Source organism: Aythya ferina (assembly GCF_964211825.1).
Source record: "Aythya ferina genome assembly, chromosome: 15".
Taxonomy (NCBI): domain Eukaryota; kingdom Metazoa; phylum Chordata; class Aves; order Anseriformes; family Anatidae; genus Aythya; species Aythya ferina.
In genome coordinates, this window is record NC_140314.1 from 11,790,525 (window position 1) to 11,808,053 (window position 17,529).

A 17,529-nucleotide genomic window follows, 5' to 3' on the forward strand; every position below is an offset into this window, starting at 1 on the left:
GCAGCGAGGCTGAGGATGGGTGCTGCCGCCCCCTCTTGTCCCGCCGGGGTTATTCGCAGCCGGCTGTGCGCGCTGCGCTCCCCGCTGACGGGACTCGGCGGCAGCCCTGGTGATGGAGGAGGGAGATGGGTGCTGGGAACACCTCCTGCCCTCACTGCAGGACCGCGGCCACCTCCGGGAGAGGAGCCAGCGCCTCAACCCGCTGCCCGCACCCCTCCCGGGCGGCAGCAGAGCGGCTCCAACCCCGCGGTGCCCTCCTGTGGGGTCCGGAGCCGCGCAGCGACCCCCTTCGCCTCTCACCGCCCTCCCTCCACTGCGCACGCGCAGCACCACACCGCCGCCGCCGCCACGCATGCGCAGCGCCGCGCGCGGGCCAAGATGGCGGCGGGGAGCGCCGCGCGCTGGCTGGGGGCCGCCGCCGGTGCCGCGCGGGGCTGCGCCCGGGGACCGGGGCCGGGCCGGGGCAGGGAGCGGGGGGCGCTGAGGCTGCCGCTCCTGTGGCTGCTCCGAGGGCTCGGCCCCGCGCAGGGACCCGCCGCACGCCGCCCTTCGCTGCTGGGCGCCGGGCTGTGGGCCGCGGGTGAGGCGGGGAGCGGGGCCTGAGGGGGGCTGAGGGGGGCCTGGGGCCGCCTCACCGCCTCCTCACCGCCCCTCTCCTTCTCCTCCTTCTCCTCCCTCAGGCCCGAGCCGTGTCCCGGCCTCCTCCTTCCACAGCAGCTCGGCGGCCCTCGCCAAGGAGGATTACTACCAGGTGCTGGGGGTGCCGCGCTCGGCCAGCCAGAAGGAGATCAAGAAGGCCTACTACCAGGCACGGCCCCCGCCATACACAGCCCCCAGCCCGCCCAGGGGCTGCTTTCTGCCCCCAGGGCGCTGGCACCGAGCTTTGCCTGCTGCCTGCGAGGTCTCGGCTGCAGCAAATTGGTGCTGTCTGTCGCTAATGTTTGGGTTTTTTCTCGTTTAGCTGGCGAAGAAATACCATCCCGACACAAATAAGGATGACCCCAAGGCTAAGGAGAAGTTTGCGCAGCTGGCAGAAGCCTACGAGGTAATGTTGGGGGGTTTTATTGCTGTGAGAGGGAAGAGAATGGGAACAGCTCCTGGTGGAGGTGGAGTGGGGATACCACGTCTTCACGTGCGTGTTTGCTGTAAGAGGACAGCTGATTTTTGATATCTTGTGCTTCAGGTGTGAGGGCATCTGCCCTAGAGGTGTCTGCAGCGAGTTATTTAGCCCAGATTTCTGATTTGCCTGATCATGTTTTGGGCTCTTTGCATTTTGGCTTTTAGCAATGAGGGACTGGCAGAGTTGGGAAGGGTGGTTTCTGCGGTGGAGTTAGTGCCTAGGTCAAACAAACAAACAAACCTGTCAGCAGTTACCAGCTTTCTGAGACAAAGGTACGTTCCACCGTGCTCCATTTCTGCTCTCCACCTTGCTTTGTGCTGGTTTGCCCTCTGGCGGGTTTCAGGTTTCCTCCAGCACTGTTACTACCAGCTTTCATTCAACATACGAGCAGTGAAATACACAACACAAGTTATTTGTGCTTGTTACAAACCACTAAGACCTTGTCATGTTGCTGATGCCAAGCTTTTCGGTGATCTATATGATCATGAAGGCTGGGGCACTCTTCTGAGGACACAAAGGTCTGAGTGAGCACCATCTGGTAACAGACAGCCCTGAGTTCCTTTAGGGGGGCTGCCCAGGACAGCCAGGCTGCTCGGGACCTGGTCGCTGTCCTGATGGCATCGTTCTTTGTCCCCAAGGTGTTAAGTGACGAGGTGAAGCGGAAGCAGTACGATGCTTACGGCACAGCCAGCTTTGATCCTGGCGCAACAGGCGCCGGTGCTGGTGCTGGGCGCCAGTACTGGAGCAGCGGCCCATCCATTGATCCGGAGGAGCTTTTCAGGAAAATCTTCGGCGAGTTCTCGGGGTCCCCTTTCGGCGATTTCCAGAACGTCTTTGACCAGCCGCAGGAGGTAAGGAGATGCGCGCGTTTCCTGGGGGTGTGAAGCTGCAGAGCTGGAGCGGGGCAGCGGGCTGCCAGGTCGCTCCTGGAGTGAGTTTAAGCAAAGCGTTCACTCTGGGAATATCACCACATGAGCGTCCTGCTGTGTGTGAGGGGGTGTTCTTGGTAAGCCACATGGATGTACTTGCCACGCCTCCAGACCGAGCATTTTTTTGTGGACTTCAGCTACTTCTGGTGTTTACTGACCCGGTTAGTGCTGCCAAGCAATTTCCATCTCTGTATAGGCAACTTTTCTGCTCTAAGTTGCTTTGCATGTGTCTGCTTTGTGCTGTAATGATGAAAACCACAAAATACCTTTATAACTATAAAACAAGCCTTCCAGCATTGAATTTGACTGCTTAATTGGCTTAATTTTGCAAGTTAATTGGCTTCACTTTGCAGTGGAGCCCATAATAAAGCAAAAAACATTTCTTCTTCTTTGCGCTGCAGCTGAACGCTCTTTAAGTCTTGACAGCCTGGATTCACACGATGCCCTCAGATGCGTGGTGTTCAGTGCTTCCAGCTGGCAGTGGCCTTCCTGTTACAAACAGAACTTGTTGTTTTGTGGAGTCCCCTTTTCTGCTGAATCCCCTTGCTAAGAAAGAAAAGAGTTTATTCAGGAAGAGCAGATGCTTTCTTTGGGAGCAAAAGCCTCCGCCCTTACCTGTTGATGTATTTCTGTTCAGTAAAACCTTTGGAAATACTAAAGGTCTTTCCTGAGAGCAGAAAAATTCATGACTTGTATTTATACTTGTCTCTTTTCTCTTTTAAAATCTCCTTTCTGTTACACGATGGTATAATCATCATTCCTGAAATGTTTGCCATCCTTTTTATTTATATGAGACAGGCTGTTGCTTCCCAGATTGAGGCAGAACATTTCCGAACGAGTTGTGCATCCATCTGTTTCTTTCCCCCTCTGTTACCCGGACACATTTAAGCACAATTTGGTATTTGGCAAAATTCCAGTTTGCTTAAGACCCCGCCACACATGGGTTGTGGACTGACGTCTGTTTCCCGTGCAGTACATCATGGAACTGACCTTCACCCAAGCTGCAAAAGGTGTTAACAAGGAGATTGTGGTGAACATCAACGACTCCTGCGAGCGCTGTGGAGGGAAAGGGAACGAGCCTGGTACCAAAGCGCAGCACTGCCACTACTGCAACGGCACTGGCATGGTGAGTGCTCAAAGCGCAGCAGAACTTGCCTCTCTCCCTTACCGGGCCGAGTCAGTCCCCTTCACGCCGAAAAATTCCCACTGCACTCATCGGCTTATCTTGGGTGAAATCAGGTTAATGTGGACTTGATGTTAATCTGCGCTAGGAATGTTTTTTCTAAGTTAAAGGCGTGTTCTGTCCAGCTAAAGCAGTGCCTTCAGGACGAGGTCAGTTTGGTATCGTGCCCAGTAAACAATATTTACCTGATGTAACAATTCGGACATTACGTGGGCATACTTTGAGTGGAGGGCTGGAGGGTGGAGCAAGGATAGCTGAAGGACAGTCATGAAATGAGAAGATGTGTGCTGCTGACAGGAAGGAAAGAAGTTAGTATAGAAATAATCAAGCCTTGGGCTTTTGATTTTCCATGCCTCAAAATGGAAACTGGCAATCAGTCTGTGGCCAGAATAGCTTGCTGTGCAGAACGGGCACAGCTGGCCAGAGGACAAGGCAAGCCTTTCCCACTGTCTCTCTGTGTGACGGGTTGGTCCATAGTTTATTCTCCATAACCTTTTCCTGGATACAGCAGTAATTCCTGCAAGTGGCTTGTCCTTGGGCTCCTCAAGATAGAGTTTGTAATGCCATGTGAAATAGCACTGCGAGGAGTCTTGTTCTTCTGCGTTACATCCTGGAGATGAAAAGTGTTGCGTCTCCCTTCCCCAGGCCAGCAGGCGCTTGCTCGTAGTCGTGATGATTTTCAGTGGAAATCAGCATGTGGTGATGGAAGCTGAACCTGATCCAGCTTCTCACAGGCAGCATTCTCTTTGGATTTCTGAGCCTGTTTTCTGCTCCAGCCCTTGTTAAAAGATCCCACTGCCCTCCCCTGCCCTGTCAGGCTGTATGTGTGATTAGAAGGACTCACGTCTGCTGGGCCAGTCACTGCCAGCGGTGCCGTGGAGGTGAAAAATACGACCTCAGTACTAAATATTTGGATGATCTGTGTTTTCTTCACCAGGAAACAATAAATACGGGCCCCTTTGTAATGCGATCTACGTGCCGACGGTGCGGCGGTCGTGGTTCCATCATCACAACCCCGTGTGTGGTGTGTCGAGGAACGGGGCAAACCAAACAGAGGAAGACAGTGATGGTTCCCGTGCCAGCAGGTCAGTGCTGTGTTTGTGCACTGCTGTCTGTTAAAGGGGCTGTCGTTAGTTATTTCTGCTGGGCTAACAGCAAGGCACTTGCCAGGTACAAACATCAGGGCAATGTAAAGAAGCTTTGCTGCAGATAATTTAATCTTCAGAACAAAGCAGATCAATAGCTTGGTAATTGAAGGCATTAGCAATGAGAGAAGCTTTCTGGCCGTGTGTTTGTACCTGGCAGGTAAAAATATTTGCTTTGCCCTTTTTGAGCTGAAGTTTTGTTTCTTGCATGGATCCTTCTCGGCAGTTTTTGAAGAGTGACGCTTCCAAAAGATTTTAACTTGAATTTTTCATCTGTCCTTGGTGAAGCTGGTGGAGAGGGTGAGAATCTTTAAAACCTGAGCTTAGCTCAGAAAAGTTTGCTGATTGCTTCCCTCACCAGAGAGGACAAACCAAGCAGTGGGACTGAAGACTTGCTGCTTTGAGACCGCCTTGGGTGACCAGCATGTAATCTTCCTGTAGCTTGTAGAGGCTGCCCAAGGCTGCCCAGTGTTCCTTAGGCTGATGCGTTTCTGAGGAGAACTCTGTAGGGATCACCTCTGGGGTACCGCTGTGTGCTGGACCTCTGGCCTTTGGCCGTGGTGCTGGGCTCGTGGCGAGGGGCTCGCTGTGCCTCTGGTAGCTGTTGTGCCTCCGCTCGTGGTGTGCGGGCGCTGCTGCAGTGGCAGGGACCTCACAGGGAAGCTGTGGCATTCCGGTAGCATGCAGATTATAAAACAAGATGAACACGATAATATTCCCTCTTTTTTTCTCTCTCCTGTCTGCAGGTGTTGAGGACGGGCAGACAGTTCGGATGCCTGTGGGGAAGAAGGAAATTTTCATCACGTTCAGGGTACGTATCCTTACAGCTCTTTTCCATTCTTAAGTTGGTTGCTTGTTCCCTTCACAACGGCCTGGAAAGCCCGACAAAATGGGGAACGGGAGGAGGAAGAGCAAGTGATCCTTCCAAACAGCTGAGGTAACGTGATCCGTGTGAACTTTCTGAGATAGCAGAAGTTCTGCATTGTAACAAGTTGAGTCTGCTCGTGAAGAATTGTGCTGCTGGTTCTGGGGTGAGGCCTTTATGGGAGTGTGTATCAAAACACAGAGCAGGTTCTTGGTGCCTTAAGAATTTCACTTGGAGGCTTGAAGGAGGCGTCTGTCTGCAGTGGTGGGAGTGCTGAGGAGGGCTGGAGGAATGCACGTGAGGCTGGCTGGTCAAGTGTCCTGTTGCAGATTTGCATTAAGTGCTGCTTTGCACATTCTTTGTAGCTGGGGCCCTCTTCTTGTGTAGGTATTCTGTTATATGCGGGAGAAAACTCTTTTTTTTCAGTACCTTGGTGGTGCAGGAGGATTTAATTCTCTTCCAGCTTGTGAGGCCACTGCAAAGGTTCCTGCTTTCCTTTTTTTGGGGTACTGGACAAGACGATGTTGTCTTTGTCTCTGCAGAATCGTTCTGACACTGAATTAACAAACGGGATTAGAGGAGGGAGCTGCTGAGATAAGCAGCAAACATCCCCCTGAGCCTCTGGCTAGTTAAGGTTATGTCAAGAGCTGTGATTTTCTAGAAGACTGAACATTAACCTAGACTTGTTAGCCACATGGTTTGTAGGCGGTGAAGGGTCTGGCTGTAGCTTTCTGGTGTTCTCTGCTGAGACCTTTCCAAGCAGTTTACCGTGATAACTTTGTATTGTTCTGCTCACTACTTTTTGCAACTGCCTGCCTTTCAGGTTCAAAAAAGTTCCGTGTTCAGAAGAAATGGCGCAGATATCCATTCAGACCTCCTTATTTCAGTAGCACAGGCTGTTCTGGGAGGTACAGCCAGATGTCAAGGCTTGTACGAGACAATCAATATCACGGTAGGTACCGTTACGTGGAAGAGCTCGGGCATAGATCACTGTGGGACATCAGAGCCCCACTTTGCTGCGGAGATGCTGCAGATCTCCCAGGTCCCCCAGTATCAAGTGCCAGACTTCTTCAGCACTGAGTGTCAGGTAGCTTGCGACCTGCTTGGGCCCACCTCCTTTCCAGCTTGCTGTGTGGGGACAGGGACAGCAGCGGCTGGGTGGATTGCTGCACAAATCCCTTCCGAAGTCATCTGAACCCTGCTAGGTTTTTTACAAGCTTTCCCATCCTTGTTGACTCAGCCTCTGAACGTGTTCAGATGGATGAATCTACCAGATCTCTCCCATCTTATTTTGAAGCCTGCTGGAGAAATAATTGATTACAAACACGCAACACAATTACTATGTAAATGCATACAGTGGAATAACAAACGTGCCCCGTGTGTGTTCACAGATACCCCCTGGTATTCAGCCAGACCAGAGAATTCGAATGAGTGGGAAAGGCATTCCCAAGGTTAATAGTTATGGCTACGGAGACCACTACATTCACATAAAGATAAAAGTTCCTCAGTAAGTAACGCAAGTTTCTGGGAAATGTTGAGCTTTTTGCAAAAAAAAAAGAAAATTGTTCAGAAAGATTTTGTGAAAAATTCTTACTGCTTTGTCAAGATCTGTTTTGAATTTTCCTTGGACAATTAGAGTCATTCCTCTGCCTTTTTTTTTTCCCCAGTGTGAGGTAGATAGGCAGACTTTTGGACTTCTGTTGTGTTTTTTGTTTGTTTGCTTACTGGTTTTGAGAATACAATTTGGCAACGCAGCTGTAAAAATCCTAAACCCTAGAAATATATAAATAGTCACGCACATGGATTTCTGCCACTTTTTGTCAGGAACCCAGTTATGTAAATTGAGTGTTCTGGCTCACAACACGTCCGTCTGTGCTCTTATACCTGCAGCTTCAAGTAACTGAGCTCCTTGGCACTTGTTTTTCACCACCCTCTGCTTCTGTGGTGAAGCAAACTTTTGAGTTTGCATTGCTGCACGCAGCAAGGGAGTTCATTTCCTGAGGCCTCCCCCCACAGATGTTTGTGCTGCTGCAGCTCCAGATGTTTCTCGCAGCACTTGAAAAGGTTTTGCTGTTTCCCTACAGTTTGGTGAACTGCAGTGGGTCATCTCTCTCCTCTTCCACTGGGGCTTGCTCTTTATAGATTGGTCACAGGGATTCGTGGTGAATGCCAGATTAATCTTGTGCTTCCAGTAGCTGCCTCTTGCGTGTGCTGCCCGAGGAGGTGAAGGCAGCCTGGTGATGTCTCTGATGCAGCCGTAACCACCAGCTCTGTCTTTGACCTGCAGGAGGCTGACGGATCGCCAGAGAGCCTTAATGATGAGCTATGCTGAGGACGAGAGAGATGTGGACGGCACAGTGAACGGAGTCACAAATACAGCATCAGGTGGGCTGGGGGGGTTAGTGCTCCTTCTCTGGGGAGGTGGTGTGGGAGGGCACAACACATCCCAGGGGCTTTGAGGGACAGCAGAAGGTGAGCCGAGGTGACTGTTGGACGGCGTGTCAGCACAACCTGCCACGCGTGTTACTTTGAAATCAGTTTCAGTGAGATGTTAATGGGCTGTGGCACAAAGCCTCTTCCCAGGGAGCATTGCTCTGATAGTCACTGGGCAAAATCGGTGTGAACAAAGAGCAGGTACTGCGATGCTCCAGGTCCTGACAAGTTCTGGTGAGTCTCGCTGTGGTGAGGAATGCCTTCTGCTGCCGGCTTCTCCCCCTGGGCCAGAAGTAACTTGTCATGGTAGCAGAGGTGGAAAAAGCGAATGTGCTTCAGGCCAGCTCTCTGCGTGAGCTAATCCGTCCTCAGCGCTTGCTTCTGGCTGCAGTGGGGATGTTTCTCCTTGAAAGCTGAAGGGGAGTACTGCTGTCAAGGTTACTCTGAGCCATACTTGGTGCGCGTGGGGAAACCTTGGCTAGGAAGGTTTGTTGGTGCTGGGTGTTGGCTCCAGTCAGCAGAGAGCATCCAGCATGAGGGAAGGCATGAAGTCAGCTGGGAGCTTTGCAAAGCTGTTTTTTCAGTCCCAGATTAAAACCTTGGATCCAGCAATTGTTTTTTAAGTGTCAGTGGTGAGGTATCTGGCAGCAATAGCAGCTGCAGGCAAAATATATGCAGAACAGTAAGGCAAGACAAACATTTTGTCTTTTCTGCTAGCAAAACAGTGTTTTCTTTCCCCTTGCTGGAACAATGAGCTTCTTAATGCCTGTTAGATTGGGGTTTATTTTTGGTTGAAACCAAAAAGGGCATTGTTGACTGCGTACAGCTAGGCAAAGGTAAGCTTTTCAGAGCTGTGATTATGGGAATTCAGGTCTTCTCTACCTCACGTGCCAAAGCCTGTGATATTGGAAGTTCAGGATACTGGAAGGTGGACTCTGCCATATCCTTACCAATGTTATGTTTTGTAGTGCTTTGATACAGAAGTGAATGGGATTGTCTATTCCACTGCAGGTAACATTAAAGATGCATCTTGGAGGGAAGGGGAGAGATCTCTTAAATGCAATTAAACAACAAGGTGGATTAAAACCAAGGCCAGTAGCTTGCAGTATTGAGACAGGCTGCTGCTGAAAGCCTGTCCTTGCTCTGGGAGGCAGAAAGTACCCTGAGTGGATGCAGGCACGTTCTGTTACAGGCCTCAGTGTTTCAAGCCATTGCATCAGTCTGAGCTCGGGTGTTGGCTGTGGGAGGATGGGGAGGACTGGACTTTGTGCCCTCTGTGTCCCAAAACAGGCTGGGGAGGATTTTGGGTTTTGTTATGGATGGTTAGGCTGCAGAAAAAAACAGAGTAGCAAAGAGGTTTCCTTTGTTTTTGCTGTAGCCACTTCTCAGAAGGACAAAAAAACTTCTCAGGACTTTTTTATATAGGAAGACTTTGCCAGCTGCTGCCAGTAAGATTCCTATCTGGGCACTTGTTCTGAGGTATCTGTAGCTTTTTTCATTCTAGCCTGAGTTCAGTTTCTCCTTGATACTGTTTGTGAGAATCACTTACAATGGGTTCCTGCTGTGGTTTCGCACTCCTTTGCCCTGAACGTGACACAGACGATGGATGAAACATGGGCAGATTTTTCCAGGGACCACTAGCGTAGCTTTTTCTTCTGTAGGGTGAAGTCTAGAACCTGCTTTCAGTGGCAGACTCTTGGTTCTGGGTGCTTGTGTTCTGTCAGGCCCTGGTTGTGCAGAGCACAGGAATCCCCTGGGCAGCTGGAGGGCTGAGGAGAAGAGAAGGAACCAAAGCTACCTGGGCTGACGTCCTTCTCTTCCCCTTCTGGGTCCAGGCTCTCCGGTGCTTTCAGAGTGGCCCCGGTACCGCAGCTCGCTGCCTGCTGCAGCCCCTCACGGGCAGAAATAATTGAGGGTGCTGGCAGAACCAGCTGACCCGACCCTTCCCAGTCTGAAATAACTCTCTCCCTTTGTCAGGGGTGCTGGCTGCTGGTGGGAGACGTAGCTGGGGCAGCCTGAGGAACGTATCTGACTGCAGCCCTTTGCTGTTTGTGTCCAGGTGGCAGGGCCACGGCTAGAGCTGGCGCAGGCGAGGATAGGCCTGAGGCTGAGGAGAACAAGGAGGGATTCCTTTCCAAACTTAAGAAAATGTTTAGCTCCTGATACCCATCCGAGGTAGGAAGCCTCTTGTGTTTTGTTGTTGATTTTTCCCCCACACCGAGCGGAACTTGCCCTTCTTGGGAGGTGGAAGAAGCGAAAGCAGCGCGTTGCTTCTCACTTAGCCTCAGGCCTTCCAGCCACCGATGTGACCAGCCCTAGCTGTCCCCTGCGACCTGGAGCAAAAAGCCAGGGCCCCAACTGCATTGTTGCTGCACCAGAAACGCTGGAGACAGCTTCAGGGAGGTTGGTGGCCTCCCCTGCAGCTCCTGGGAGTACTTGTTCCCTCAGGGACTGTCCCTTCTCTAAGCACTGAGGGTGTTCCTGTGAGCTGGCAAAGCTGGGGCTGGGCAGTTCTGCTGCTGCTGGGAGGTGCAGGAGGGGCCCGCAGAGCCTCTGGTGCTGGTCGTGGGCTGACAGCAGCCCACTTGGAAATACCCCCTTGGATTCCAGGGGCTCAGCTTCAAACTCTTCTGCTCCCTGTGGGTGACAAAGGGTGACTGCAGGTCAGGCGGGGATGTGCTCGTGCTCCAAAGCAGGCTGGAGGGGTTGTGCACCTCAATCTGGTGCATTCGGGAGAAATTAAACATTTTGCTTACTTCAATTGCAGGGAAACGTTCTACTGGAAACTAAGAGCCAGCAGCAGCAGATCACCTTAGCAGTCGGGGATGGATCCTTCTGGCAGCGGGCTCTGGAGAGCGAAGGATGTCGGTCAGCAGCACAGTGAGAATCCCAGCTGGAGGCCACAAAGCACCACGGCACCAACCCTCATCACGATACGAAAGCAACCCAGCGTCCTAGGAAATGGTAACAATGGAAGATGCCAGCTTTGTGGTAATGTGGGTGTCTCCTGAGGTTGTTCCACTGTCCATACTGCTGCTAGAAGCTTATTTGGTTTAAAAAAAAAAGTATTATTTAGAATCTAAACCAGTGGAAATGTGAAAATAAAGAATTGTCCTTCCAGCACAGAGCGAAGCAGTCTGCTGTATGGAGCCCGAGATGGCTGCTGTTCACTCAGGTGCCCCTCTGAATGCTAGATGTGCGTGGTGAACTTGGCACTGCTTATCTTCTCCTAGGAGACTCGGTGTGCCCGTGGCTTTTAAGCCTGTCTTCACAACAGTCTCCCGTGCCCTTCTAGCCGCCCTGCATCGCGCTCGCAGCAGGATGTCTCCCTTCTGCTGGGACTTGTCAGAGCCCAGCTGCCCCGGCCTCCTCCGCAGCCTTGGGGTTCTTAGTCCTGCTGATTTCCTGCACGAAGCGCAGAGGTGGGATCTGCGCTTTGCCTCAGGTTTCCTCCCCCTCCTCAACCAACTGAAGTTACTACGGAGATGCTGTTGCTTCTGAGCTGGGACAAGCTTGTCACCAAGCCCTTTGCCAGTTTGGACAAACTATTTTATTGTTAGTGCAACACCCATAGCATAAACGATCGGTCAGAGTCATTGTTCTACATGTGTGAGAATGCAAGTGAAGTGGATCGCTCCTTCCAGGAGGAGCTGAGCTCTTGCAGTGAGTATTTTCATGGTTACAGTTGCCCGCTGTTGTTAGCTATGCCGTGCAGGTACCATCAGCCCACACACTAATCGACCAGCTAAACAAGAACATGTCGTAGTCCTGCCCTTCTTAATTTGCTGAAATAAAGCACGCGTTGCCTCCTGATTAAATTGCCTGTAAAGTGATTCTGTATCCATGTAAATAAGATTGATAAAGATATTTAACACTGTGCCTCGCTGCGTTGTTTGCTCTTCCCCCATCCCGCCTCTGGGGGTTTGTCTTCGCTCCCTTCCCTGCCCCGGTGATGGGCAAGGGATGAGGGGTGGCTCTGGGATGGGGGCGCAGGGCTAGGTGATGGGGTCATGTCCACACCTGGCTTCAAGCAGGAAGACAGCCATGGCCCAGAGCTCACCCAAACAGTACCTTTGGGGGACGGAAAAAGCTTTTTAAACAAGTTTTAAATCCTAAGGCTGGATAATTGTGAAAGTTATACTCAGCTACTGAGGGCAGTGTTTGAAATCAGCCCTGGGAGCCCAAAGGCCGGGCTGCAGCTGCTGGGAGCTGTCTGGGTTGAGGAATCGAGCTCTCACCCCTTGGGGCTGCCAGCAGCAGGCCCTGTCTCTGCAGAGATGTGGCCTGGCCTACCTGTGATGCCTGAATGTGGTCCAAAGAGAAGCTCCAGCCTGCCCCGGCACTGCTGTGGGTACCTGGTGGGGGCACAGCGCTACTGGGAGGTGAGTGCACGACGTGCGGTATGCTCAGAGCTGCCTAGGGAAGTGTGTGATCCCAAGAAACCAATCCCACAGATGTGAAAACACCCAGAATCACTAAACACCTCCCTAAATTCAGTGTGCGAGGCAGTTACAGTCACAGCCCCGCTGACATGCCGCTCCTGCATGTGCCCCTGGATGGCAGCAGCCCCCAGGCACGAGCAGAAAGCTGCCTGGCTCACGGCCTCGGCCAGGTCCCGCTACCTGCTGCAAAAGCTCGGCTGGAAGATGAGAGGAGGAATGGTCAGAAAGCAGCTTTGTTGTCTGCCAGCCACTGATGGAAGGTGCGGGCCTTGGGGTTGAGTTTCATCGTCAGCTCCACGTCGCGCTCTGGCCTCAGGGCATAGAAACGGAACATCGCGGCCAGCTCCTTCGCCCCTGGGAAGCCGAGTTTCTCGTACTCCTCTGGTGAGATCTGCAGAGAGAATCAAGGAAAAGCACTGTCTGCGCAGGGCAGAGGCTGTAGGGCATTTCTCTTACACCATGCAGGGAAGCCAAAGAGGGCTGCGTTACAGCAGTCTGCTGCATTAATTTCCACGGGTGAGGAAAGATCTGCTGCTCAGCGAGTCTATTGGGTAGGGTCCACAAGGTCCCCCAGCCCATCCTTCCTCTAGCGTAAGGAGAGTGTGTGTAGGGGGACATCACACAGCAGATGCTGAGGAGCTTGCTCTGCATCCGTCCTGAGGCAGCTGCCTCCCAAATCCTCAGCCACATGGCAGGGCAGTGTCACTGAGCACCCTGCGGTCCCATCTGGCAGGGAACACCAGCTTCCCACCCCCCTCAGCAGCATCAAACACACCGAGGGCGGCTTCCTACCTTGGAGGCTTCCACGGTCTTGCCCGTCTGCTGGGAGAAGGCAGCGGCGTACTCTGCCACGGTGAGCTTGCCGGTGCTGAGCCCGATCACTCGGCCTATGTACTCCTCTGGGGACTGCAGCAGGCTGAACACAACGGGGCCCAGGTCCTCCACTGCCATCCCATCCATGGGGGTGTCCCCCATGGGCAGCGCTGTAGGGGAGAGAGCGATCCCAGTCAGAGCGCAGCCCTGTGTGAGAGCCCAGCTCCCGCGATGCCCGGTTTTTGGCACCCTGCCCCTGAACACAATGTAGGGAAAAAACGGGATCTTCTGAACCTCTATGTTCTGAGCTGTGGAGGAGCCCGCATAGGGGATGGTTCCTCCAGCCCAGGGAGCTTGTGCTGAGCAGAGAAGAAGTTGGGGCAGTGAGCTGCAGAGCGAGAGGCCCCGTCTTACCCAGGACAAATGCGTCTCCTTGTGGGGTCTTCTCCGGTCTGAAGCAAGAAAGGAAATTCTCAAAGTAGCACGGCATTCGGATAATCGTGGTGGGAACGCCGATGGCCTGGAAGTACTCCTCCACCACGCCTTTGCCATCGAAGTGGGGCACCTTGAGGCGGCCTCCCGTCAGCTGCTGGACGTTCTCCAGGCCGCTGTACACCACGTGGCGCAAACCCAGGCGCTTCGACAGATCAGCCAGCCGCTTCCCCTGCGTGGAGAGTGACACTGGCCACGAGGAGAAGCAGGGCTCCCATGGGACACGCGCAAGCTTTCATCCCCACACACCCCTTCCCCTTCGTTCCCCTGGGAGGGCAGGCAGCATCCAGGGGACATGCTCCACACACCTCGTGCTCTGGCCAGGGCTGAGCAGACCCAGCCAGGTGGAGCAGTCCTCCGCTTACACATCCTACTTTAAAGGGTCACAAACCCTCCAGCTCCTCCGCCAAGTGCACAAACCCCAACAACCCTAATCACCTACCAGGGACCTGCCCTAGCAGATCTTACCTTCTGAAGCCACCAGCCTCCCCTAGGGTGAACTCCTCCCACTGGGGAAAGCCCCGGGATTTCTGATGCTGCCACATGGTTTGGCCCCAAAGCTGTAAGTACAGCAGAGCGCAGGCAGCCACAGCCCTGGCTCCCTCCTGGGAAGGCTCTGTGGGGCTGTCAGCCCACCCTCCACCACCCTGAGTCTCAGGGCATCTAACTGTGTGACAACATGGGTGCAGGGAATGAGTTCTGGCTTTGCAAGGAGCAGGACCCCATCCATTTGCAAAGCCTGACCATGCGTCTGAGCCAGTGGGGCTGGCGAGGCTGCAGGAAGGGCTCTGAGAGCACCCACACCCTGCTGCCACACTGCTGTACCCCCATCAAGTGAGGGTCCTGGGACAGCAAGGCGCTACCTGCTCCACTTCCCTCTCCTGGCTGCAGTGCTCCCAGAAGTCGGTGACCACAAAGGCTCCGTAGGCGCCCGCCAAGGCCGGCTCCAGCGTCCGCCCATCGTCCAGGTCCGCCGCCACCACGCGGGCCCCCAAACGCCTCAGCTGCGCGGCCGCCCTGCTGCCGGGTCTCCGCGTCACGGCGCGGACCTCCCCGGTGCCCTCGGCCAGCAGGGCCCGGACCACCGAGCCGCCCTGAGCCCCTGCGGCCGGGGATGAAGCGGGGCCGTGAGCCGAGGGCTACCGGGCCAAGCCCCCAGCCCCCAGCCTGCCCCAGGCCCTTGCTCACCGGTGGCCCCGAACACGACGAGCGGCCCCCAGCCCGCCATGGCCTCACCGCAGGCACCTCGGCTCCGCTCGGCTCCACTCGGCTCCACTCGGCTGCCTTCGGCTCTGCTCGGCTCCGCTCGGCTCCTTTTGGCTCTGCTCAGCTGCATTCAGATCTGTTTGGCTGTGTTCTCATGGGAGAGTTACTTCCTATTATTACAGGACGGACAGACTCGGATCACTTTAATTACAGAAAAGGAGCCTCACATCCCTGCAGCCAGCCTGGAAGCTGGGGCCGGGGGCAGGCTGCGGCAGCGAGCATGCTGCGAGAACAATCGCAGCCCTTTGTATGGAAACCACAGAAACACAGCATTGTGTGACCCGAAATATATCCGTTCGTGTAATATGTATCCGTTTGTGTAATATTGATATTAATATTATCTTATATTATATATATAATATATAATATATGTTATATATTATATATTATATACTATATATTATATATTATCAATATTCATGCTGATATATTAATGACACATCATATTAATATATTAATACATAAATATATTAATGCATTAATATATATAATTAATTAATTTTAATGCATTAATACATTAACCATATTAAACATATTATATAAATATGTTTATATAGTTTTATATATAAATTAGTATATATTTACTATATTAATATATACTTTTATATATATACGGGTTCGTATTAATATATATAAGCAAACATATGGGCACATGATACTAGCTGAAAAAATAAATAAATGTCCCTTTTCCCCAAGACCTAAGGGCTGTACAATGGGCATCAGGGATCTCAGTGGGGCTTCATTTGTGCTACCTGTCAGAAAGGGAGCGACCCCTTCCCCACGCAGGACACGCTGTCCCCACCCCACACGCAGGGCAGGCGGCAGCAGGCAGGCCTGGCATAGAATCACAGAATCACAGAATTTTCTAGGTTGGAAGAGACCTCAAGGTCATCGAGTCCAACCTCCAACCTAACGCTAACGCTAACAGCCCTCCACTAAACCATATCCCTAAGCTCTACATCTAAGCGTCTTTTGAAGACTTCCAGGGATGGTGACTCCACCACTTCCCTGGGCAGCCTGTTCCAATGCCTCACAACCCTTTCTGTAAAGTTCTTCCTAACATCTAACCTAAAACTCCCCTGGCTCAACTTAAGCCCATTCCCCCTTGTCCTGTCACCAGGCACGTGGGAGAACAGGCCAACCCCCACCTCGCTACAGCCTCCCTTGAGGTACCTAAAAAGAGCGATAAGGTCACCCCTGAGCCTCCTCTTCTCCAGGCTGAACAAGCCCAGCTCCCTCAGCCGCTCCTCGTAGGACTTGTTCTCCAGGCCCCTCACCAGCTTCGTCGCCCTTCTCTGCACCCGCTCAAGCACCTCCATGTCCTTCTTGTAGCGAGGGGCCCAAAACTGAACACAGTACTCGAGGTGCGGCCTCACCAGAGCTGAGTACAGGGGGACGATCACCTCCCTAGCCCTGCTGGTCACGCTGTTCCTAATACAAGCCAGGATGCCGTTGGCCTTCTTGGCCACCTGAGCACACTGCTGGCTCATATTCAGCCGACTGTCCACCATCACTCCCAGGTCCTTCTCTGCCTGGCAGCTTTCCAACCATTCCTCTCCCAGCCTGTAGCTCTGCTTGGGGTTATTGCGCCCCAGGTGCAGGACCCGGCACTTGGCCTTGTTAAACTTCATGCAGTTGACCTCAGCCCATCGGTGCAGCCTATCCAGATCCTCCTGCAGAGCTTTCCTACCCTCAAGCAGATCGACACACGCACCTAACTTGGTGTCATCTGCGAACTTACTGAGGGTGCACTCGATGCCCTCGTCCAGATCATCGATGAAGATATTAAAGAGGACCGGCCCCAGCACCGAGCCCTGGGGGACGCCACTAGTGACTGGCCTCCAACTGGACTTGGCTCCATTTACCACGACTCTTTGGGCCCGGCTATCCAGCCAGTTTCTAACCCAACGAAGCGTGCGCCAGTCCAAGCCAAGAGCAGCCAGTTTCTTGAGGAGAATGCTGTGGGAGACGGTGTCAAAAGCCTTGCTGAAGTCAAGGTAGACCACATCCACAGCCTTTCCCTCATCCACCCAGCGCGTCACTCTGTCATAGAAGGAGATCAGGTTCGTCAGGCATGACCTGCCTTTCATAAAGCCATGCTGACTGGGCCTGATCGCCTGCTTCCCCTTCAAGTGCTGCATGATGACTCTCAGGAGGATCTGCTCCATGAGCTTTCCTGGCACTGAGGTCAAACTGACAGGCCTGTAGTTTCCTGGGTCTGCCCTCCGGCCCTTCTTGTAGATGGGCGTCACGTTTGCTAGCCGCCAGTCGATTGGGACCTCCCCCGATAGCCAGGACTGTTGATAAATGATGGACAGCGGCTTGGCCAGCTCCTCTGCCAGTTCCCTCAGTACCCTTGGGTGGATCCCATCCGGCATGGTGATGGACACCCAGTGGGGGACACCCACTGGGGGCCTGCAGATGGACCCACGGAGTGACCGAACAGCCCAAGGTGGACGGGACCCACCAGGATCCTCGCGTCCATCTCCCGGCTCCATGCGGGGCAACCCGAGTTACACCTTGAGAGCGTTGCCCAAACACTGCTCTGGTGCTGGTAGAAGAACGGCTCTGGGAGAAAGGGACTTTTTTCCTCCCCTCCTGCTCGTTTTCAAGATGCAACTTGAATTTACCAGTGGAACGATGAAGGTTTCCTGGTGCAGCCCAGCGAGGGGAAGAGCTGCTGTGTATGGCAGCAGCCTCCTCCGTGGGGTCTTCCCAAAGCTTCAGCCCTGGCTTTGAGATGTTCAGCACCCAGCTCCCCTGAGCTCTGCCCACGCAGGTCTCCCTGGTGCTGTTGTTTGGGGGGAATTTTTGTTTGAAATCGCTCGGTGGAGATGCAGC

At 53.2% G+C, this 17,529-nt stretch overlaps 2 protein-coding genes across 4 annotated transcripts in view; one reads left to right on the top strand and one right to left on the bottom strand.

Annotated features, from left to right (window-relative positions):
* Positions 1-11,552, top strand: DNAJA3 (DnaJ heat shock protein family (Hsp40) member A3). Of its 2 annotated transcripts, XM_084537204.1 has the most exons (12): positions 1-580; positions 681-808; positions 962-1,045; positions 1,759-1,971; positions 3,023-3,175; positions 4,170-4,317; positions 5,124-5,188; positions 6,066-6,194; positions 6,634-6,749; positions 7,530-7,627; positions 9,735-9,850; positions 10,443-11,552. In XM_084537204.1, the coding sequence occupies exons 1-11, from the start codon at positions 16-18 to the stop codon at positions 9,836-9,838; spliced, it is 1,803 nt and encodes a 600-aa protein (XP_084393330.1). In that variant the 5' UTR covers positions 1-15; the 3' UTR covers positions 9,839-9,850; positions 10,443-11,552. The 2 variants fall into 2 exon arrangements, with proteins under 2 accessions (XP_084393330.1, XP_084393331.1); XM_084537205.1 differs by lacking the exon at positions 9,735-9,850.
* The window catches only part of NMRAL1 (NmrA like redox sensor 1), a 22,328-nt gene continuing 15,788 nt past the window's right edge, over positions 10,990-17,529 (bottom strand). For both annotated transcript variants that reach the window (XM_084537207.1, XM_084537206.1), the window contains 5 exons: positions 14,611-14,798; positions 14,286-14,524; positions 13,345-13,594; positions 12,910-13,100; positions 10,990-12,508 (listed from right to left, as the gene is read on the bottom strand). In XM_084537207.1, the coding sequence (XP_084393333.1) occupies positions 12,338-12,508; positions 12,910-13,100; positions 13,345-13,594; positions 14,286-14,524; positions 14,611-14,758 (999 nt within the window). In that variant the 5' untranslated portion in view covers positions 14,759-14,798 and the 3' untranslated portion in view covers positions 10,990-12,337. The remainder of the gene's footprint in view (positions 12,509-12,909; positions 13,101-13,344; positions 13,595-14,285; positions 14,525-14,610; positions 14,799-17,529) is intronic.